We start from the raw sequence: 25,295 nt of genomic DNA on the forward strand, positions 1-25,295 counted from the left end.
AATTTCAACATGATGTTTTAAATGCTCATATAAGTGAAATAAACTGCCAGCGGAGCTGATAGTCCTTGTCAATATTAATAAATTATTGACTTAAAAAAAGCTCCTATTTCTTCCTGAAAATCTATGTGCAAGTTAGAACATTGACATAAAATAAACTAAGATAGTTGCACCAGAAACTAGTAAAAAATACTTGGTAAGGTTTTATTTTTGCAGTGCATTTGCACTGATTTCCACAAATCTTTTCAACCACTACTATCTGCATGGTTTTGGTCTTTCAACAATTGCTTTTTGCTCAACACTTACATTACTGAACATATTTCATTAATTTCTGGTCATGTAATTTTAAAAATAACCTTAAAAAACCCGTAACAGATAATAAAATAATACTGACCTGATGCAATGGGTGAATTTATATTCAAAGTGAAGATTACTACTGTTTGTTTTTAATATATATTTGAAATTGCTGAAATTTTGTGTTTTGTTTGTGTGTTTTAAGGTATTTTGTGATGGATTTTTTTTGGAATGCTTTTAAATTGTTGAGCCTGTTGATTTGAATGTTGTGTTTTGATTTAAGAAAGTTTGTAAGGACTTTAACGTAACATTTTTTGGAGGAATCTTTAATGGGAATCTTTAAATAGGCAAATAAACATAATGACCTAAATTCAAGTTTATATCTCTGGGATTCATTTATCAGTAACACAATTAATAGTAAAAATGTACCATGCATCATTTTCCATCCTTTTCCTGTTGTATCGCATAAAGTCCAAATAAAACACAACAGATTGTTGAGGCTGCAATTTGAAAAATGTGTTAAACTTTAAGAGGCAGAAATACTTTAGCAGGATTTTGAGCCTGAACCAAAGCCAGGAGCAATCCTCATTAAACCTCAAAAGTCACTTTCAGCTGTTAAATAAGCGCTCCAAATCCTTTGTATGTGAACACAGAAACATTCTCAGCGATCAGGCTATTTATATTCCCCTATTGATCAAAACCGCTTAAGAATATCACAAAGAAAGCCAAGCTGCCTGGCAGTGGAGCACGAAGACATGAAAGGTGATTTAAAACATTTGCACAGGGAGCAAAGTGAAACAGATGAATAATGAATATTAAGATGAAATGTTTCTTAAAAGGATGATCCACTCCATCTTGGCACGGAGCCTCTGTTTACCACATTTGGGCCAAAAATATCAAGAAAAAGAGAGAAATTCAGATTTCATACTCACGACGCAGCGCTGCGGCTAATTACTAACATTTAAAAAATGATTATGGGCTGAGACAGAGCATCTGGGGAAACCATTCAAAAACTCATCAATGCCCACAAAACATCCTGCAAAAAATAAATAAAAACTCAAACAAAGCATCTGCTTTCTCTTGAAGACGAGTTTTTCTTGTCAGTAGCAGGCAGGATGCTTCAGCGCCGCGGCGGCGCTCCAGCTAACTGGTGGAGATGGAGGTGATTAATTCAGGGAGAAATCAGGAGACAGCTGCATGAAACTATAATAGAAGCAAATATTTCTGATCATTCCCTGCTTTATGTCAGCATTTATGCTGCAAACTAATTTAATTATCTCCTGATTTGGTGATTAAATCTGAGATCTGGAATTGGAGAAAAGCTACGTTTTGGAATGTCTGAGGGTCCGGACTTTGACTGGACCATTGCCTCACCTCGACATTTGCTCCTTTGCTCTGGTTTCTTATCCAATTTTACAGCTTTATTCTATAATACTTTGGGTTGCAGAGGCGTTTGTGCTCGATTCAATGACTACAAAGAGTCCAGGTCCAAAAACAACCCAAAATCACCAACTAATCACAGTTGGCATGATGTGTTTGTCCTGACCTGCATGTTTGGTTTTCTCCATTCTGGTCAAGCACTTTTTTGTTTGGTCTCATGGTTCCTGAAAAATTTTGCTTTATTTGTATAAAGTACTGTGACCTAAAGCCTCACATCCTCAGGCACACCCCAGCTCTGTTTATTCTGACTCCAGTCCATTTGTCTAGAACACAGGTCTCAAACTCCAGTCCTCGAGGGCCGCTGACCTGCAGTTTTTAGATGTGCCACAGGTACAAAACACTGGAATGAAATGGCTTAATTACCTCCTCCTTGTGTAGATCAGTTCTCCAAAGCCTTGCTAATGACCTAATTATTCTATTCAGGTGTGGTGCAGCAGAGGCACATCTAAAAATTGCAGGACAGTGGTCCTCGAGGACTGGAGTTTGACACCCCTGGTCTAAAAAGTCTAGTTCGTTTGGTGAGGTGTGAATGCTAATTGAACTCTGGTCCATCTACAAACCTTGCCTCAGTTCGGTTGAAGTGAACTCTGGTTTGGTTTGAATGCACATGAGAACGCCAAGTGGACCGAAAACCACTTCAAAAGCAGAGAACAAGGAATTCTGGGTAAATACAACCTAAAAAAATCATCCTAGCCTAGCGCTGGCAGGAGAAATGGCTCATGGTGTTTAGTCAAAGACAAAAGAAAAATCCTCTAACTAAAACTAAAACCTGATGGGATTTTACTTCTGTTTGCATTTTATAAAGGAAGTTGCGCTCAGTGTCTTCAGAGGTTTTTGTGTCGTTTCCTCCAGAGGTTCTTGGTGCAGCGCCCCCACAGGCGAGGAGGGGAACAGGTTGTTCAAAGGGTTTGGTTGGTTTGACTCAGAGCAGAGAGAAAGAGAACCACAGCAGCTGGAGATGGAACGGTTGATGAAGTTTTGGTTCCAGTAGAACCGAGTCAACCAGACTATCAGGAGGAAAACATTCTAACTGTAGTTTCAAAATCATAAAACGTTGACCTGGTGCTTATCCTGGTACTTTTTATCCTGTCAATATACATTATACCAGAGGTTATATTTTACACTGCAGTCTTTGTCCGTCTCCCAGCAACCAGCACAGCAAAGTTTGGGTGCAATCTGGAGGTATGGTTTGGTTGCAGCTTTCTGCTTTAATTAGTTTGGCGGTTGGAGTGCATTTAGGAGTCTCACTTCCATGAGTAACCTATCCAGACATGGGTTACTACTTCAACTATGGCTCCTAGTGATTGATTTCCTGGTGGCATGCTCAGAACAATCAGAGAATCCACTTTCTGACTGATTTCAACCCTTATCTGGTTTTCTGGAAGCAGATAAATGTGTTTAAACATGACAATTAAAATCTGAGGGAATCCCAAATAATGACATCATGAAGATGTTTGCAGAAGTTGCAGGAAGTCTGGATCACAACCAGAGTAAAGTACCGTCTCTGCACGTAATTTCATTAGCTTGTTGACCTGCACGAACCTTCAAATAAGTCACAGACCAAAATGAAATCATGCAGCTAAATTGCAACAAACAGGAGCTGATTTCGGGGCCCATGGCTCATTTTGGCTCTGCAGCTCACTAATTTGGTCATTAAACCAAGCGAGCAAAGTTAGGTTTAAATTTCCAACAGAGCAAAATGAGCACATTGATTAACAGAAAGCTCGTGACCGTGAATTTGCTTGCACAAATTATGAAACGGCAGCCAAAGAAAAAACACACACAAAAAAATAATCGGAAAGCGATGCAAATTAGACGAAATTAGAAAATGATGTGTATCAGCTTCAGTCAAACGCATGAAAACAAGTAAATGAGGTCTACTTTTGCCTCCACACAAAACTATCTGCAGTGGCTGATATAATCAGTCCTGTCCTCAGAGTGGCTTTTATTACCTTCAGGGAAGAACTGTTATTGGTTAGTAGGTGAAATCATTCTCCAAGTGTTTCCAGCTAGAAAGATTAGACTTATTGCAGCCGCAGTGACTTATTCTGACAGAATAAACTCAAGAAAAATAAAACTGCCGCCCCAAAAGACTGATCAGTGCAATCGATGGATAACTGACAGCAAGCGGTTGACATTTAAAAAGCCAAGCGGCGGTGCAAACACAAACGCACAGAAACGGAGACATAAAGAGGAAAGTAAAAGATACCAACCATGAGCTGCAGGTTCAGCGCTGGGCACAGTGTCTGAGCACACAGGGGGGAGGACAGGGAGGTGTGGAGGAACAGGAGGAACGACATGCAAATAAAGAAGAAACGGGGGGGAGGAGAAAACAAACAACACCCATAAGCAAGCATTCAGCAGACCAGAACATAACAAAAGACATAAGACTTAAGGGAAATCAAAGGGAGTCGGCGGCAGCGCAGAGATAAACACCAACACAAATACGCTTCCCACTGCAGACGGTGAGGAAGATACGCAGCCGACCGTTTTCATGTGCACAGGCACAAACCGCCCGGAAACATTTAACCACTTCCCAACGTCCAGTTATCACTGACAGGAAAAGTTCAAACAAAAGATCTGAAGCTGCTGAGATGAGATACTGACTCGATGCTTTCATTAAAACATAAAGATCCACTTCACTCCGTCTGACGGCCGCACGGTTCACAGGAAACAAGCCTGGTTTAGAAAACGGTGATAAAGCTGAAGTATAAAAGTTTTACGTTAAATAAGTTGTTTACATACATAACTTTCATACAGTCACAGTTTGATATGTGACAGATAATCTGTGAAAAAAACGGAGCATCTCTGCTTTCACCCTGTGTTAACTAGAAACAACCAATCAGAGCAAGGAGGCAGGTCTTAGCGCTGTCAATCACCCCTGTGTATGCTACGGTACCTTCCCCACAGAAGAACCTGCCCTGAATGCTAAAGGTAGTTAGCATGACCACCAATAATAAACAGCAGATAAAGAGTTTTCCTGTAAGTTGTTTCTTGTCATTCGCACATTTAGTAGCGAGTGCATGAGCATGACTGACAGCTATAAGACTCGCCTCCTATCTCTGATTGGTTGCTCTTGGTGTATTACCTCAGACACCAATAGTAGCTCAGGAAAGAGTTGGAGGAGGTGTCTCATAAGTATTTAAAAACATATTCTGTATGAAAGTTACATACTGCAGCTTTAAGGCAAGAATGATAAGAAAAATGGCCAAAAACAAAGAAAATAAGAATAAATAGAAGAAAACTTTTAACTAGAGCTTGCAAAAGTTCCCCTTAAACACTTTCATGATCCTCACGGCTACATTTAACTCTTTAAAACTCTCCTAATAACTCCACAAATTAATTTATTAAACCTTTAAATAAAAGTTTTGTTGGTTATTTCTATTTCATTCCAGTATTGGCTGCTTATTTCACTTTATATGGTGCTTCGTTTGTGAGGAAAATGTGCTGCGGCGGAGTTGAGACAAAAATCTTCTCTGGGGCGTGCCGTGGTGGCGTAGTGGTTAGCGCGACCCGTATTTGGAGGCCTTCAGTCCTCGTCGCGACCGTCGCGGGTTCGACTCCCGGACCTGACGACATTTGCCGCATGTCTTCCCTCCTTTCCTTCCCCGTTTCCTGTCAACCTGCTGTCATATAAGGGACAATGGAGCCCACAAAAGACCCCCTGGAGGGATAAAAAAAGAAAAAAAAATCTTCTCTGAAAAACATTTCATTTAAATTTAGTGCTTTTCAAAGTGGGGGCTGCAGTCCCCTGGTTGACCACCAGGGCTTCAGAAAGTGGGAGCATAGATGATAAAAAATACATTTCGTTAAATAATCAGCTTAACTAAATATTTAGGTTGAAACTGACATTGATAAATAAAAGAATAACATGGTGAAAATATGACTTTGAACCGCATTTTTTCTCTTATGAAATAAGATAACCCAAATTATTACTGTTAATATGAATTTAATAACAGCAAGATGAAACTTCAATTATTTGTTTCAGACGAGAAACAGCTTCTTCAACAAAACCTCGTTGTTTAGATGGAAATAATTACATTATTTAATTTTCGTCCCTCAATATCTGCAGCTAAAGTTTGCGATGAACACAAAGTACAAATTTTTTTTTTTTACAGTTCATATCACCAACATTTATTGCATGTATTGCAATATACAGTATATCAAAGTTGTTATGCAAAATCATTAAAAGATCATTCATATGCACTTTAAAATCAGTTTATTAGTTTCAAACTGTTACTGTTGATTTCTAATCTCCAAAACGCTTTGAGACAAAAGATGCTGCCATAAACCAGTAAGATCCAGCTGCAACACGTGAAACCAGATGCATCGACTGGTTTGCCTTTAGGGAAGATTCTGTCAATGAAACTGAGACAAATCCCATTCACTGGTGCTGCAGCAGAGGCAGAGTTCACCTTTACTCTCCCTGAATCCATTAACATTTACATAGAGAACAATGTCAGATGATACTGGAGGTGATGCAGAGTTTTCTGTTTGATCAACAGCAGCACAGAAACAGTAATTACAGGATTTATTGGCTGCTCCGGTGAAAACCTGGTGTTTCCCAGGCATTTTCAGAAAGTCCATCAACAAACCAAACACAAACACAAAGGTTTTTTTTTCCAGAGTAAACAGTTGTGTCACTGAAAAAGTTTATTTATTTCAGTAAACATGGTTTTCTCCAGGTACTCTGGCTTCCCAAAAACATGAATAATCATGAAGAAGACTGCTGGTTTAACAGTAGCTGCGTTTCCATTACAAACGCGAACAAAACTTTGTCAAGTTTTCGCGTTTGTCGGAAAAACTCAATTTTGTAATTGTGGTGTTTTAAATAAGAAACTCAATTAAAATCACATCTAACTATGTTTGTTCACACAATGAGTCACTAAACAAAACCTGCTGCACCATCGTCCTCCAACCACTTCCTGTCTTCCTGAAACTCAGTCTGTTTTTCTTTACTTGAAATTGTGAAATTCAGATTTCTTCATTATATAATAAATGAAGAAGTCTAAATAATCTATATTGAAGTAAAACAGCTAACACTGTGAACAGTTAGCTGTTAGCCGTAACTAATAACGGTGTTAGCAGTTAGTTAACAACTCTCCAGCTGTTAGCTTAGTTGCTAGTCGCCTTTCTGATGCCTGAATTTATCTCTTGAAATAGTTGTACACAATTTAGCAATGTTAAAAGGTTATATGTTTATACATATGTAGATTTATCTTGAATTGATTTATGTTGAATTAATACAGCTGAAACTGTTAGCTGCATCTGTGAACAGTGTTAGCTGCTAGCTAACAATGTTCTAGATGCTAGCTTGGCTGACATTGATAATCGCATTGCTGATGCCTCGAAAGTCTGAATTCATCTCTAGAAATAATGTTGTAGCCAATTTAATAATTAAAAGGTTGTGTCTTGCTGTGTGCAACTGAATTTATTTATGTTTTTTCTTTTTCTGGAGAAATAAAAAGGTTATTTTTACTCAAGGTTCCCACAAACATCCATGTTTTTTAGATGATTTCTTCTATTAATTCAACGATAAAAACTCCTCCGCCTCCTCTCCTTTTTATGCTTTCATTTATTCTTCAGCAGGAAACAGGAATGCAAACATTAACAGAGCTTTGATGTTTTGTAGAGATAATGCGAACGGTGTTGACGATAAAAGCACTAAAGTACAGTTTAAGGGTTTGTAAATGGTATATAAATGGTGTGAAATAAAAACACAAACCCTCTGCGCCGTAGATAATTTACAAAGCTCATGCCTGGTTACGCTTTTAACGAGTTATCATCTGAATCAAGCAGAAAGACTAACAAAAACAACAAAACACTTGGCAGGAGGCAAAAAGAAATTGTACACGAGAAGAAAAAAGGAAAGAAAAATACCCACCAACCATTTTTCATACCAAATATGAAAAACCAACTATTTGAAGGCAGACGGATTACAATATTATCAGCACAAAAATAGTTTTACATTTATTTTGTTATCCATTTTGATTTCTCACTGCCTGTCAGACTAAACTTATCCTGTTTTAGGCCTGGTAAAATAAACTTAATTATATCTCTATTTGCTAAATATGAAAATATAGAGAGAATATTTTATTACTTTCTTTAAATCTGCTCTGATAACCAAATATTTGGGTCTCCTTCCTCAAGCTTCTCATAATAATAATGTTTTGCTATGTACTTTGTTTCATCAGCCACAGGGGCGTCACTAGGTTTTAAGGACAAGGGGGCTTGGACCCCAGGAAATGCAAACGGCTGAGTACAACATTTCTCCAACAGCAAGAAAAAAGAAAAAGTTGCTTTTCCACTTTTAAAATAGTGTTCAGGGTAATAGAAAACTCTCCTACAGAATATGATTGTAAATGTTTAATATATACATAAAATAAAATTATTTTCTAGGAAAAGTTCTTAAGATAATTATAATTTGATATAATACCTAAACTGTTATGTATTCTTTGAAGAATATTAGTTCTGAGTAATTCTAGCCATATTGTACAGCGTTCTACCACAATGGACAGAGAAACTGACAGATTTATGATCAAGAAGTCTGCTCCTGATTGGCTGATTTCTTCAGATTTCTCTGTGATGTCATACAAAGAAGCAGAGTGTTTGATGTGTTAACTTTGACCCAAATTTTGGCTGAAAAGTTTCAATTCTCCCTTCGATTTTCAACCATTGCAAGACTTCAGCTAAGCTTAAAGGTGGAAACCATGTTTTATTTTCACATTTTTATTGATTAGTGTTTGTTTCAGTTGAACTAAAAGACTCCCAACACGTCACATTACATGCTTTGAAATGATCAAAGTAAGGACAGATTTTCCAGAAAACCTGGCAGGTAAGCACGTTTTCTGTCCTCTGTAAATGATCTGCAGGTTGTCAGTTGTGGTGGATTAATATGATTACAGCGTACAGTGAGAGCAACAGGTGTACAGCGTTTGTTCAAGTGTGATCAACAAACCACAACGGCAGAATCTTTAAATAGAAAACTCCTCTTTGCCTTTCAAGGCTGCAGCTAACGAGCTCACTGAGGTAAACACTCGTCAAGGATCCTGTTCTGTTGCATAGAATGTCAACATAATTAATATGAAAGTGTTGATATCACAAGTGTAAATATCACACAGATATTTTTGATGCACGGTAACAGGAAAACCTGCTTCCTGCCTGTCTTCAGGAAACCAGGAGGTTGTTCCAATCTGTGTGAATTTTATACATTTTGATTTTCTTTAGAACAAAATGACGGATTTGGGATTATTTGCAAGGAATCCTGCGATATTTGCAGCAAATTTGATTTTGTGTTTCTAGCCACATCAATCACAGACTGTAACTTGACATAAAGTCAGGTTGAATGGTAGAAATACTGCCTCCTGCAGGTGGGAGTTAGCATCACTTAAACCTGATATTTTGACAGGTTTAAGTGACAAAAAACCTTTTTTGTCCCCAATTTAGTTGTATATATTGCAAACAAAATTTATTTTTGCAATTCACTTCACTATTGTTGCTGGTTATTTTCTTCATGTAGTGAAAAATGAGTAATCAGCTTTGCTGCCACCAAGTGGTTACAGTTATGCTCAATTATGCCTATTTTTTTTTTTTTTTTTTACTAATTTTCCCTCTATTTATATTTATTTATCCATTTTGATTTGCTCAGCTTTTAAGTCTTTACTTAATTTATTATCAGCTTGACAATATAACATCATATATGCTTTATTTAATTATTGTTTCATTACCCTTCGGGATCAATAACGTACTTCTGAATTTGAATTGAATTGAATGTTTTCAGCTGATGTTCAGGCCCGTTTTTGTTTTTTATTGATTTCTGGAAGTTTCAGTCGTCCATCTGTACATTAAGAAGATGTGCTGGACTCCAGACTAAGTGCTTTCAGCCATTACAATTTCACTGATGCTCTCTGAGGGCTGCATGTCTCATGACGGCGTTTATTGTGTTACTATCGATCGCCGCCTGGATCCAATTTTAAAACCGAGGACTAAAAACGAGGAAAGTCGGGACGAAACCTCGGGTAAAGTGAGGTGAAGCAAATCTAAATTCATAAAATTCCTAAATCGCTTCACCAGATGGTGTTTGTGTAATTTAAGATGCTGACAAACATAATGAATTTTGGTTTCTCTTCCCTTCCCTTCACTGCATTATTGTCCTGTTTATGCTGTGGGTTAAATTAATTGCTTGTCAGCCCCGTTTATGGACTTTCATCAATTAAAGCTAGCCTGCTGCCTGATTGTTGTCTTTTCACCGCATATGCATTTATTACTCTTTTGTTTTGGCCATTCATGGATTAAGCACAATTGTTCATCGCACTGTTCTGACTTGGGGGATTATTAGTCATATTGTTTGGATGGTTGAGGGGAGTGAATAGGTGGGAGGGTGGGTCGTTTTTCAACAAAGGGCTGCACTTTTTCACCAATTTCAGAGTCAGCTTGGATTCCTCCGAAGACCTCTGCAGCCCCGACTTCTGCCAATATAATAGGTTGCTGCCCCAGAGAGGGAGTCGCACAATAAGAAAGCTTTTCAAGGAAAACCTTTGCTTTTACACTGCCAGAAAAAAAAAAAAAACTTAGATAGCATAGAATATGTGAAAAGAAACTGTGGACATAAAGGGAGAGGAAATGCAACTCCTGAAGGTGTTGTGACAAGTAGAAAAAATCACAGCAAATGTGAGAGGAAATTATTGACAAGTCCTGCAGTTGCAGAAGCTGAACAGAATCTTTTTTAGTAGCGATTACAGCAATTTGCTCTCACTGAAGTGCAAGGAGGTTTTGGTTAGCAGATATTTAGAAATTCTCCATCTGAGAGAAAGCAGTAAGAGAAGAGAAGGCATCTGGCAGACGGCTTCGGTTTGTCGTTTCAGGATGAAAATATTGGCTGTGCAGATGTGAGGTTGGCTTTATCAGGAGAAGTCCAGCTCTCAGGGAGGCTGAAATAACCTGCCAGATTCTCTGCATCTCCAGGGATTATCAATGAAAACACGGCTGAGGCTTTACTGCTGGAGTTTCTTCACAATCTGGGTGGAAACATTCAGCGTTCAACTAGAAAACGCCTTCAAACAGAGAATTATACGTCCAACAATTCACGTTCAGGTGACGTCTTCACAGTTTGTAAAGTACTTTCTAACATTCATGCATAAATATTTGTAATTAAAAACTATTTCCAGTGTGAAATCATGAGTGCTTTAAAAATGTATTTATTTTAAGGCTATTCTAATAAAAACACTTCAGTGCTTCTCCATATGGATCGAGTTGGTCATTTCTGTGTAAACCTGGTGGTGAGCTAAAGATCGAACACCAAGAACACTCCAGATCTTTCGGGATCAAACTTCTATCTGCATAACTCAGGTTTTAGCTTTTGAGGCAGAAACAAAATTTATTATGAATTTACTGCATTTGTTTCTACAGTAATCAGGCATCAAATGTGAAACCTACAAAAAATGGACAGAACAATCGATTGATGGATGGATGTATGGGTGAATGGATTAATGAATAGCTGGATGGATGTTGGACCAATGGAAGGATGGATGGATGGATGGATGGATGGATTTACAGAAGGATGGATGGATGGATGTTGGACTAATGGATGGATGGATAAATGGATGAATGGATGCATAGATGGATGGATGTTGGACCAATGGATAAATGGATGAATGGATGGATGGACCAACAGATTGATTGAAGGCCAGATGGATGTTTTCCCTACTCCAGTTGCCATGGTGATATGCTCCATTTTGTAAACTGAACACAGATCTGTTATATTTCCTCAGCATTTCTACCAACTTTTCAAAGCCTCTGATCTCCTTTAGTGTAACTGAAACGCATCTACTTCCTGTTCCCAGCAGGAAGTGTTACTGTTGGTGACGGGCGGTGAAAAGGTGCGGCCCTACGGGGAACTCGGCGTTAATCATCCAGATATTTCTAATCAGCCAGTCGCCAGCGCAGACTCTCGATCTGCAAGGCAACCTGCATGGATGCGCGTTCCCTCTAATCCAATCAGATGGCATAATCAAGCACAATGCCTGTGATTTCTGCCAGCCTCGTGAGATTCGTTCCAATTGAGCGCTCCGTCAGCGCAGCTTTGATTGCGTTTGGAGCTCAGGCTGATTTAGAGTCGATGTTTTATATCTGCCACCCTTTGAAAGTTTAAACCCGCCTCGTCCCCCCGGGTTCTGCCGCTAAAAAATCTGCATTTTTTGTTTTTTTTTTTTTAAAGAGTGGCCTAATTTCTGAGGGCTCATGTTCATTTGTTGGTTTGCTCTCATCACTTTTCTGTTTTTCAAATCCAGCACTGAGTTTGACCCAACATTTTCTTCAGGAAAATGTACAGTTCCAGCAGGTCGCACCGAGGGCATTAATGTCACATTAATCTGGACCTTTATTGATTTATTTGAAACATTGTTTGAGTTTCTGTTGTTTCTTGATCCAAGCTTGAAAAAAAAACCCCACACATTCTCACTATCCATCCATCCATCCATCCATTTTCTGTTCACCCTTGTCCCTAATGGGGTCGGGAGGGTTGCTGGTGTCTATCTCCAGCTACGTTCCGGGCGAGAGGCGGGGTTCACCCTGGACAGGTCGCCAGTCTGTCGCAGGGCAACACAGAGACATACAGGACAAACAACCATGCACACACACACTCACACCTAGGGAGAATTTAGAGAAACCAATTGACCTGACAGTCATGTTTTTGGACTGTGGGAGGAAGCCGGAGTACCCGGAGAGAACCCACGCATGCACAGGGAGAACATGCAAACTCCATGCAGAAAGACCCCGGCCGGGAATCGAACCCAGGACCTTCTTGCTGCAAGGCAACAGTGCTACCACTGTGCAGCCCCATTCTCACTATGGCTGCAGCTAATAATACTTTTATTAACTTATTATTCTATCGATATTTTCTGGCAATTAATCGATTAACTGGATAAGATTTTTAATTTGACCGCTTAAGCCCATTTTAGGTTAGAAATAAATTGAATGATGCAAATAACCAAATAATAACAAGTAGTTTCCTTTTAAAATAAGTAAAATCAACACTTTATTGCCTAAAAAGCAACAAATGTCTTCCATCTTTTAAAGCAATTCTGATGATCAATTGATTAATTAGATAAGATTTTTTTATTTAACTAGTTCAGCATTTTTTTTATACATTAGAAATACATTAAAAGACTCAAATAAATAAGAAATTTCTTTTTAAAATAGGAAAATCAACAATTTATTGCTTTAAATGTAACAGCATTCCTTTAGCGAACGCTTGATCATTTTTGATCAAATAAATTATTAATTAATTTGTTAATAATTAATCAATTAATACATTTTATTATTCATTTTAATTACATTTTTATTTATTTATTTATAATTTATCTGCACCAGTAACAATTTACTGGTTTTGTTGTTCATACGCCGTCACGCTCATATTTTTTCTATGTTTTCTCTGCGTACTCCAGCGGCGAGCAGCGACATTTTACTGCCAAACAGCTGGAGAGCAAAACGTCCTTAATAGGAAACTTTTACAGAATTGGATCCACTGCACTTAATGCAGCTTCCTGAACAAAGTGCATGTTAACGAGCATTTGAAGCATTTAACCTTCTCGGTTGTGTTTTATGTGTAAATATCGGTGGCCTGAAAAAACAACAACATATATTTGCATTATAAATGAAGTATAAGACATTTTTTTGCATCCTAAAAGCACCAGCTTGTTCTGACACAATGAGCAACAAGACAAAAGTCTCGCGGTCCTCTCATTTCCTCGCTCACCCACATCCTTACACAGATGCATTTAGAAAATGTGAAAAACATGAGGGGGCGACGTCACTCTGAGCCTCGGAGCGCTGTAATTACTCGTCATTTATGACTGGCTCAATGGCCGTCCAAACGCCAACAAAACCGATTCTTCTCTCCACATTTAATATTTTTATAGCCAATATGAAGAATGTTGACGTCTTCGACAGGCCTGGAGCAGAAATCGTGCCGTATTTTGCGTTTTTTTTTGTTGCACCAGGTGTTGTGTAAGTATGTACACCTTGAAACTTAAACGTTTGATTAGAAGTCAGGCTTCCGCCTTTCCAGGTCAGCATCAGGCATCAATACTCCGCTTACCTGACCCTGGTTTATGTGTGCGTGGACGTGTATCTGCTAAGAGATCTTCAGGATAACAACTTTCCTACATTTTGAACTTCCATCAATGCAAAGTAAGCAAAATACTGAATAAAGAGGAACAATATTAGCAAGTTAATTAGTTGGATTCCACTTATTTTGTGTGAAGAAAGTGTTTCAATGTTCTTTAAATTAGCAGGTTTTTCTTGACAAATGGAAGCTGATCTTAGCCTTGGTATCAGTCTCATTCTCTAATTGCTTTTCCTGAACTCTCTCCACTTGTGTTAAATAATGTGAGCCTAATTTAGATTTTCTGTTAAAGACCAGAAATAGGAAGTTTGTTAAGTGATAAGAACTTCAAGAAGTCTGCCTCTGAATATGGCCGACACTAGGCATCCTTACAGTGTGATATCCTTAATTAAAATACCACAGAATCAAAGTATGAACACAAATATGTGCAAAAGTATTCAATTTATCTTTTTAACTTGCAACTAGTCCCACTGCTGTGGAAACAAAATAATATTTAAATATTTTAGTTTTATTTATTTTCAACTTTAACAGTGTTATGTTGGTATTTTCGATTTTCATGGCCAAACAAAAATCCTGAATGCTGAAAATAGATGAGGTCTGAAAAGATGTTAAACAAAGTGGATAAATTAGCAACAGTGCTTTCCCCACACTTGGCCACGCCCCTTTGCGTATATTGGCTCCACCCACTTTGGTTGATTTTTTTTCTTTTTTTTCTTTATACTTGCTATATGACGATTTTCATATTATTTTGACTTTATTTCAGTAAAATTAAGACTTTATTCTTGTTCAACTTTATACTCATAATATATAACTTTATTCTCATATATATATATTTATATATATATATATATATATATATAAATTTTTATTTTCTTGGCATGGCCCTAGTTCCCTGTCATCTGTTATGACCTGATTCTGCTAACCAGTCTGATACTGGTAACCAGTCAGGCCTAAGTGCCACAGTGCAATGAAAAAAAAAAAATCCAGAAGGAAATGGTAAATCCAGAGCAGGGAAAACATAAAAGCACAGGGTGATACAGTACCTTGACTGGCTGCAGGGTTCGGGGTGGAGGTGGTGATGGTGGAGGTGGTAGTGATGGTGGCTGTGGTGGGTTTAGGGGTGGTGGTGGGAGCATCTGGATGAGAGGACAGATACATGTCAAACACAGGGCTGGACGGGGAGGAGAGGAGGGGAGCAGATGAAAACAACAGCCATAAAGATAAAGTCTGAGCGAGGCGATGCTGTCTGCAGCTGATGTAGGTGCAGCGGCTCAGCCTGTGGCGCTGTGAGTGAGAGGGTGGATGTTAGAGATTTTTTGGTATTATCATTTTATTCTTACTTGAGTTCACATTCAGCCTATAGGTCATTGTGATTTTCTGTTTAAAGTGTTCTCTTTCGTATGTGTGTATGGAGGTCACTACTGTCTGTTCAACTTTACGAGAAATAGATAAAACTAAGTTTCTCAGACCTTAAATCCTTTTGCAAGAACACTTAGGAGGTAACTAATTTAGTGAGCAGTCGTATTTTGTTTTACTGACAGTACTGACCGAGATTTGAACCGGGCTCAGACCTTTGACCAGATATCACATCTGGAACTGGGTTGTTAGATGTTTGGGTTAGAAGCTTTACGACCTCTGTTGTTTTTCCTGACTGCCCCCTTGCCTGTTCTTCTTTGACAATAAAAACAGGAGCTCACGTGAGAGCCGATCAGAATGCTCTGCGAATTGTTCGGAGGAAGAGTTGGCAGAGCGTTCTCCTTTTGCAAAAGCTCCACGTAAAATTCATATACGTTGTCTGTGGTTCTTTCTTTTATTTAGGTTCGAAAGGAAAATACCTATCAGTGGAGGTGGGTGAAGCACTGCAGCGCAACGTCTCGCCAGGCAGGAACCGAGAGCATCTGAGGTGTCACATCACTACACCACGCAAGTTACGAAATATAACAGTCAAACATACAGAGGATCTGCACACATCCATCAACATCTCAGGTTTTTGTGACATTAAAACCTTTGAACTGGAAGTTTATCCAGCTTAAAAACAAACATGTCTGCTAGGAGGCAGAGCTGGACAGCAAATCACTAATATGTATGACACGATCAGTACCAACAGATAATACATATGATAGTACTTCCAGTAGTATACAGTATATGTACAGTATATATCACACATTCACTGAACTCAGATCCAGAACCGCACAGCATTCATGGAGATGTAGGCAGAAGAAGGCTTTAGCCACTCAACCTCTCACAGCTAGCTAAGCAAAGTGGATGGAATGAACGAACTCTGGTTACCTAGCAACAACCAGTAGAGTAAGTTGCACAGCAGCAGTTTAAGGTTTTAAGGTTTTGTCTCAAAACTGCTTAAGAATAAAATGGGAAAAATGGCTTGTTATAAGTGAAAACATTTGGCATTGGAATCAGTACTTTTAAAATCAATATTAAGAAATTATTTACTTCAAACAAGCTCTTACTTATTGCTAAAAGTTACTTATTAGTTAATCTTGTCATATTTCCAGTGCACTAAAATACCTGTACAGAAAACCAGATAAAATGACTTGGTGAGATTTTGTGTTTTTGCAGTGAAGCTGCATTTTCCAGGGAGATCACAGTGGATCAGAAGGACCTGAATGGGATCCACTGCTGTGAATAAACCCTAACAGTCTTCAGTCAGAGGCCTCTTCAGAGACTGACTGCTACTGGAGATCATTCTGGCCCACATTTGAGTTTAACAAATTTTATTTCCTTTTGGGATAAATAAAGTACTTTTTAGTTTAATTAAACTACAGTTGGTACATTTTGTCTCATTTAAGGTGGACCAAGTCTCAACATGACTCACCTTGGTCTTATTTGTCACAAAAACCTGTTGATTTACGGCAGACATGTTCACTGTTTAGATCCACTGTATGTTGAATAATAAACTGAGCCGCCCTCGTGAATAACTACACATGTAGGCTTGTTTCTCCTTAGAAGGGAAAAACTTGTATAAACATAATCAAATGACTGCATGGAAACAGAAGATGAAAATTAAAAGTGAGGAAAATGAAACAAGCAGCTTTAAGCAGGGTTGATGAACAAAACATTCTGACTGGAGACCATTTTCCCCTCACAGCCTTTTCCTTTTTACTTCATTAGCCGGGTTAGACTCCCCACCCTGACAGTGACCAGTGGGAGGTATCAAAGTGACATTTTCCCCATCCAAGTGTCTGGGCTGCATTGATATGAAGCAGCCGGCGGTGCTGCTTGCTTAGAGACCTCCCATGCAGCTCTGATTGCCTGGGAATGGACTGAGGAAAAAGAAAAAATAAAGTAATTTGTGGCTGTTGATAAGGAGGAAAGCTAGTCCACACTTTAATGAAATAAGGTGTTATAAGAAGGTGAGGAGAGGAAATGTGTAGGGACAGAGACAGGAGGAGAGGAAAGTCAATGAGATGGAAAAACTGTTGGCTTTAGCAGTTAGAGGGTGAAAAATGAAGCTAATGCAGGAGTGTCAAAAACAAATGCTTCGGAAATGTAATATCACTGAGTTTAAATTGCATTAACCCCTAATATTGTGTATTCATATGACTAGGGAGGCATTTTGCACTGTAAGCATTATGAATAACAGTGAAAACAAGCTCTTTGTTGCTTCAGAATACATCTTGGCACCATGTGTGCTCCATACCTTAATTCATTTTACCTGAAAGTTTTGAACACGTAACAGTGAAAGCCCACCTTCAATACCTCCATGACTACTTTAAAGTAATGTCTCACCTCAGTTCCTTCCTGAAATTTGGGAGAAATTAGGCTGAATTTCTGAAATGTATTGAGTTTTGCATGGTAGATGAATGGACGGTTCACCAAGCTACGTCCGGACAGTGTGGCCAAAAAAATTATATATACTGTATATAATCAAAAATTATTGATTAGTTTTATGTTTTAAACAGGAGTTGAAGTTAAAATTTTTCTCCACCAGCCACAGTGGCTGGTAGAGACATTTCACCGGCCACCATTTTGTTTCTTTCAATTACAAACCCCACCAGTACAAGCAAATGACATAAAATACATGATTTATTCTTAACTCTATGAAGCCAATTTACTGACAATAAGTTTACTATACATATGTACGTATACAGACTAATTTAACATAAAGCACATATTGCACTACACCTTAACTACACTGTTTTTAAGCAGTTATGAGACACGGTGGTGAAACCTGAAACTGCTGCTGTTCAAGTTACTCAACAGGTTGTTGCTAGGTAACCAAAGTTCGGAGAACTTAAAACTGCTTGTTACCCAGGAGGTGGTTGCTAGGCAACCAAAGAGTGCGTGAGTTAGCTGAAGCCACCGACCTAGCTTAAAAAACCCAAAGTAAAAGCCTTTCCTTTGCCTAAAGCTCCCAGGATGCTTTGCAGTCCTGATATAGAGTTTCAGTTAAATTATAGAATCAGATGTTTTAGCTATTGATATTGATCATGTATCAATCGGGATATACAGTATGTATTATTGATTTATTGTTCTGACCTACATTAAGCTTTGACTTCATGCTAAATATTTAAAGCTAAAAATTGAAATTTGAACAACTAGTAATTGTAAATGGGTTCCAAGTCCAATCCAAAGCAAGTTGCCCCTTGCTAACAAATAAAAGCCAACATGTTTTACTCCTGCCATGGCTTGACATGGGTATTTCCATATATTTTGTACTTTGTACAATTATTATTTATTTCTTTGAGTTGCAATTAATCCACTTCTCATACTTTTTAACAACAGCAATTGCATCAAACTCTATAAATCCCCAATTTATTCTGTTTTAGTAATAAAAGTTGCAGAAAGTTCATTGAAATGAAAACAGATTGGGTTTTTTTTTCTGAGAGAGAGAAGTTGAGAACTTTGTTGTTTATTTTCTTTTCATGCAAGGCTGCAGACAACAGCATAAAGGTTAATTCACACCAACACACTGCAGATAATTAAGCCGGCTCTCATCTCCAACCGGTTTCATAGCCGCAGTAATATTTCTGCTCAACAGTAAAATAAACTGCATGTTTTTTATGACTTTTAAAAGCAAACCCAGACCAGCGTGAGCTCTTTTTCCACGCCTGTGTGACATTTTGTGTGATTTGCAGAAGGTGGGTGGGTCATCACCCCACTGAGCTACGAAGTGAATATTGCAAACATGATACACTCACACTGTAAAAAGCTCTATTTTAAGGTTGTTTTCTTAACTTTAAGGTCTAGTTGAGTGCATGACTTGGTGTGTTAAATGTTTAGAAAAGAGAAGTCAGGATCTAGTTGATCAGATGAACTCTTTGTTTCTTTTTTTCTTACGTAACAAAGAGAGAAGTTACCTAAGATGTGCGCAAACTTTCTTGATGTTCTGCTAACGTAGGGAAAACACAATTTTTCAATTGCGGTGTTTCTACTGAATAAGACACGCAATTAAAATCACACGTAAATAAGTTTGCTTACGCGATAAGTAACAAAAACAAACAAACAAAAAAAAAAAACATGCCGCGCCATAATCCTTCCACTTCCAGTCTTCTTCTTCGTGGTTTCTGCCAGTAGCAACAACCGGTTGTTGATCACATGACTTGTGTGTTGCAAAAAAAGTTTCTCCATTGCTATTTTGTGAAATACGCTGATTTAAAAACAGCCAAAAAACACACCTCATCCTAGCACAAAAACTGTATTGAAAAAAGTTATTTCAAAATGAGCCTGTTTCCATTAAGAGAATTGATTTTTGTAATTCCAATTTGGGTGATTTTAAGTTCAATGGAAATTAAGTTTGCATGGCAGTGATGTCAAGACACAACAATCAAATCTTCACATGCAAAAATACTGCTCCTTAAAAACATTACCATTTGTAATATGCTACTTCATTTAGTTCACTAAGATGCACAAAGTAACTGTATTTAATCATATAAAATTAATTTATATTTATTACTATTTTCATTGAACAAACGGTGGAAATAATAGTAAAACTTGCTATCCCAATGTATGAATGTGGTGAGGAACTATGCAAAATTTTTAATATTTTTCACAACATCCAGCCTGGCCGTTGGCTTCCTGTGCAGCTCCTACTGATTCACATTTCTCTTCAGTGGGATTTCTCCCATTGAGCTCAATTTCTCAAGATGAATTTTAATCGGGCCAATGAACAAACAGAAGAAGTTGTGAAAGAAGTTGTTTGCATTTTCTTCTGTAGAACATAAACGTATTTGAAGAAAAATTGGCTATTGATGGATTTTTTGTGATCTAAAATATTCAAAAGACAATGAAGCTTGGGAAACAGAAAAACTCTGATGCAATGCTACTTGACACGCTATTGGCCATGCGTTGTAAACCAGCCAATCCAGAAGCAGCATTTATTGTTAGTCGTGGTGATTGGCTGAATCCCCAAAAGCAGAGACAAGGAAAAGTGTACATGTTAGCTTCTGTGGTAGCACTAACACGGTTTCCATTATGCAAATTAATGCATTTTAAGGAATATTTGGAGTTTGAACTATTCAAGTAGGCAGTTATAAGCATTTTTAAAGAGGGTGAATGCCTTTCTAAAGTAGCAAAATAGAATAATTAACTTAAGACCAGCGGTTTCTGGATCATAAATTCATCATGAGTGTTTTATGAAGATCTCAAGACCATCATCTGTGGAATAAAGGATTATTTCAGCTCTCTTTAATGTTATGCTGAAAGGAAAATGTTTTAGCCAGAATTGTAGAATATATGCAAAAAAGTTGATTTATTTACTGTAATATAAATTAATATGAATATTTTAATATATTCCTTTACTAAAATGAATACAATGACCCCCGTATCATTGATATTAACTAAATAAACTTGCACATAAAGATATAGGAGCAGAACTGCACTCGCTAACAAATAGCTGCTCTTCTATTTTCTACTTGAGTAAAGAAATAAAAAGGCACCCAACAGAACGGGCTAATGGCTCCTCTTTCCACACTGAGTAGCTTTTTGTCAAAAGATCGAGACAAAAAAAGGTAAAATGACCTGCTGTTTTTGTATGTTTACAAAAGTGCACTGATGTTCAGAAGCCTTGCTTCACGTTGCATCTTTCAGTCGAAACAACAACAGACTGAAAAAGCTGCTCTTTTAGTTAATGAAACTATTTTTGTGCTTTAGTTTTAAATAATTTGAGCAAACAGCACCGTTATCTGTAGGTATAAATCCCAGGTCTAGATCTGGTTTTCTCTGGGAGTTCTGCCCATCTCCATTAGTCTTAAACATACAAGATTACATCTTCTGGAAGCCAGAATGAAAATTACATGCACCAACATTACTTTACGTAATTTGTTAAGAGCCAGAATGAGGATGTTATGGCTTCTGAAGAACAACATCTGAGTAAAAATGGAGGCTAAATCTAAGGATTGTGGTGTTACATGAGTCTGCTTCATCTTTGGGAACAATTTCCACGTGTCTGAAGGTTCTTCTGTTCATCTCTTCAGTTAAAAGCATAAAGATGGCCATAATGACCATGGTTTGAACTTCAATTTTGGATTAACAGAAAAGTTACTGATAACACAAAAGTTAGTCATGCTGAAGAACATTACTCTGTTAACACTAGAGCACTAAATCAACATGGTATTTAGCAGTCATTAGCGCTAACGCATTATATCAAGATCATATTTATCAGAAGGTAAGGAAAAAGCAATACACCAACATCATATTTACCAAAAGCTAACACTAAAGTGCTATATCAACATGGTATTTAGCAGAAGCTAACACTACAGTGCTATATCAACATGGCATTTAGCAGAAGCTAACACTAAAGTGCTACGTCAACATGGTATTTCGCAGAAGCTAACGCGTTAGATTTAACTAGTTAGCATTAACATGTACTACAACATAGTATTTCACCTTCAACAGAGTCTTATTTATTATTACACACCTACCTGTGATATATTTCAGGTAGTATGATGTGGTTGTAACGCTGCATGGTTTGCCTTTCAGGAAGTGATTGTTTGGAACAGTGTTAATCATTGTTTCAGTTGGTGAGTATTGCTAACTACTGCTGATTTTAGCTAAGAGAGAGCTTTGGTCAGAAAACATGCAGGACATCAGTAGATTTTACTGTAAAACTACAGCAATGCATTATGGGTACAGAGTGTAATGGCTTCAACTGGATGTTGCTTAGCAACTTCAGATTGACTTTATGAGTCAGGGTGAATGGTAGCTGGTTCTGTTGTGGATCCAGGACCGGTGAAAGGTCTCTCCATCCCCTGTCCCACTGCCTGGGGCGGCACCTCCAAAGCCAACCGTTAAGTCGCCATGACAACCATTTATTTTAAGGCCCATAAGCATCTTTACTGGGGTTGAGAGAGAGTTGCAGTAAATGGATGGATGGATGTGACTCATCTCTGTTCTGTCTCCAAGTTTATTGTTGTTGGACAATAAATGATAATGAAGCCACTTTAAATGTTTATTTTGTATCAAAAATAAATCTGAAAGGAAAAAAATGAATGTAAATGTTTTTTTCTGTAAGACACAAACATTAATGCATGAAAATGTTTGGTCAGAGACATGAGACATGAACAGACCCTTTCTGTTATTATTGACTGGGTTCTTAAACATTTTCTAAAACAAAATCTCAAAACGTTTTAAATTTATACAACAGTCTATTTGTTTTTTTTAAAATAACTTTCTGCACTTTTGAGTATTTATCTCAAACCTGTTAGAGTATTAATTAGATCTTAAGCCCAACTACAATGAAACAAGACAACGTTAAAACTGGCATTTCAGAGCTCGACATTTCACTTTAATGGCAAAACTAACAGCTTCAGCGGTCGGTTTGACATTTTAAACGCAGTTTAAAAAACTAAATTATCAGTTAAACCTGATTTGTAAAGAGTTTAGACTCCAAACAGCTGGTAAAGCTACATTTCTAAACTAAAGTAACGTTGGGTCAAATATTAAAATCAAAATGTGCTGTGGTAAATCTGAGACAAAGCTTGAAATTTAACGTAAATCTCTGCATGAGCCTTGGTAAAATTTTGTGTTTCATAAACTAGAAGGAAACATATTATTCTGACCTGGAAAATAAAAGGTAATTCCAGACTTTTCCAAACCATCTAGGAACAAAAGAACAAATCTTCTGTTTCTTCTGTTTGTTTTCACATCCAGATGGGAACTTTACGCTTTTTTTTTTTTTTTTACACGATTTCCTCTAACTGGCAATGTTTTAAAAACATGTTTTTTTTCTTCTCTCTGAAATGAACACAAATATATATATTTTTTCCATCCAAGTTTTATTCTGGTGATAACAAGAGTAATGCAGCTGTTGTTAATATCTTCCCTGGGGGCACAGCGGCTCTACGTGATTTAAAAACCGTCTTCCTTCAGGGAAAAACATGTTCACAGCTAATGACAAATTCACACTTGTTAGTTCTTGGAATATTATAGTTTATGCTGTTTTATAAAGCCAATCAGGACATCCAAACAGGAGCCAGGGACGGCCGTGTAGCCTCTTAGAACTCCGCCTGAAGCGAAATTTAAAATTGCAGGATTGCCTTCAGGTGTAATGGATCAGTATTCAGGCTACGCTCCGGTGTAGCATGTTTTCAACGCATCAGACCACCGCCACTGCTCAGACCAGTTTGGAGATAAAAAAGTGATCAGATGGAAGCTGGATGGAAGATCAGTTTGATCCCATTAAAACAAGAAGTTCTCAGCGACTTCTGAGAAACGGTCCGGTGATCTGGCTCTGATGGTCGGGAGAAAAAGCTCTGTAAAATCTCACCGACTTTCACATTGTGACGGAAATGTGCTTTTCCCCCCGCTGAGTCATCAGGCCTTGTTTACTGATGAGGGTTATGAATCAAGGCGTCGCGCCGGGCAGCGGGGAGCGCCGAGACCCGACCTGACAGGAAACGTTCCCACTCGCGACTGAAAGAAACGCCGCTTCTGCAATCAGGCCGGACCTACAAATCTTTTTCTTCTTTGCTTTCAATTTCTTTTTGTTTTGAACGAACTTTATGGCCCCAATGTAGCTCCATAGAAAATGAGCAGTTTCTAAAACCTCCGGAATGTAGCGTCACAAACGTCTGTTGTGTATATATATATATATATATATATATATATATATATATATATATATATATATATATATATATATATATAAAATGTTTCTGCATTTCTTTAAAGCAGTTTTTAGGCAGTAAATTTGTTCTCTGAATGAAGAAGTGAAATGACATTTTCACACTCCGGTGTTTCAGAAAACTCTGATTAAATAAAAGACTGAATCTCTTTTCCAATTCACAACGCCCTTGTCAGAAAGGACCTGGTCTTTAAAGTGTTGCTCCGAAGCAAACAGCAGCTTCTCTGCACTGACACCGTTCATTTAAAATTAGACACTATGAATGCATTTATGCTAAAACATATCCATATTTATTTCTGTTTATAGAAATAAATTAAAGAGTTTGTACAATCCAGGTTGCTGCACAATCCAACTCAGATTATTGGCCATAAGTCTTTTAAAAATGCTGCAACAATTAGAGATGTGAATCTTTCAGTGTCTGGCGCTTCGACTCAATTCTGATTTTTGAGTCGAAGAGCCAGACTCAAAACTCTGGCGCTTCATGAATCATTCCTATGAATCATTCAATTCATAGGAATGGTGAATCATTCCTATGAATTGAATCATAGGGAAAAAATATTTTTTCCCCTATGATTCAATTCAGAAACTATTTTTAATTCAGAAACCAAATGTTCTAAAGATTCAGTTTAAATAAAAAAATTGTAAACAAATACAAAATGTATTTAAAACAATTCAGTAAGGTTCCATGCTACATCAAACTCCTTCACTTTATATTTAAATATGTTTGTTTTAGGTGAGCTTAGCTGTTTTTTCTTTAATAAAAAATATCAAAGAATTATTCAAAATATAATTTTACAAAAATGTAAGCAGACTAAAATCGATTCTCTATAGAATATACGTATTTTCTCCTGCACAAAAACCATCGAAAAATCCGACTCTTGGAAAATGAACATAAATGTACCAGATTTTCTTCTAGTCAACAACTTTAAAGGAAAATGACAGACGACCCAAAATCACCTGGATAATCTTTTCTCCACGTCCCTACGTTTGAATTTCAGCTCCATCTGCTGTTATGAGATGAACAGTAGCGACTGAGAGCAAACTGCCTGGTGGTTCAAATGGAGACGCGGTAAGTGGGGAGGTGACTGAGAGGAAAACGCTGTGATGTCGGGCAATAAGCTGCGGCGCTGAAGGAGCGGGGAGGCTGTTAACTTCCCCAGGCCCCTCAGGATGATTCTCTCCCTGGTTTGAAAGGAAAACTGTGATGATTGTTGCGAAGCAAAGATGCAGTGAGAGCTGCAGACTGAGCCTCCGTCCCTGTTAACGTTGTTAGTGTCAGGCGGACTGGGGCTGCTCTCCATCACTGCGGGTCACAGCGGTCTGGAATCAGACGCATTAGAGCGAGCTGCTGGCCCTGGA

The 25,295-nt window shown here is 37.8% G+C and overlaps 1 protein-coding gene and 1 long non-coding RNA gene across 5 annotated transcripts in view; one reads left to right on the forward strand and one right to left on the reverse strand.

Moving 5' to 3' along the window:
• Positions 1–25,295, reverse strand: part of cadm1a (cell adhesion molecule 1a) — a 396,597-nt gene that overhangs the window by 27,155 nt on the left and 344,147 nt on the right. The window contains exons 9-10 of one of the 4 annotated variants that reach the window (XM_028031634.1): positions 14,899–14,991; positions 3,945–3,977 (exon numbers count right to left, since the gene is read on the reverse strand). The exons of 1 other annotated variant lie outside the window; for it this stretch is intronic. In XM_028031634.1, coding sequence (XP_027887435.1) covers positions 3,945–3,977; positions 14,899–14,991 — 126 coding nt within the window. The remainder of the gene's footprint in view (positions 1–3,944; positions 3,978–14,898; positions 14,992–25,295) is intronic. 2 more of the 4 variants (XM_028031635.1, XM_028031636.1) reach the window with 2 other exon arrangements.
• LOC114153237 (uncharacterized) lies at positions 6,471–24,757 on the forward strand. The gene is made up of 3 exons (XR_003597295.1): positions 6,471–6,513; positions 15,991–15,996; positions 24,747–24,757. It is a non-coding gene; the product is annotated as an uncharacterized LOC114153237 (long non-coding RNA).

The sequence above is a fragment of the Xiphophorus couchianus genome, chromosome 11 (assembly GCF_001444195.1).
Source record: "Xiphophorus couchianus chromosome 11, X_couchianus-1.0, whole genome shotgun sequence".
In the NCBI taxonomy this organism is placed as follows: domain Eukaryota; kingdom Metazoa; phylum Chordata; class Actinopteri; order Cyprinodontiformes; family Poeciliidae; genus Xiphophorus; species Xiphophorus couchianus.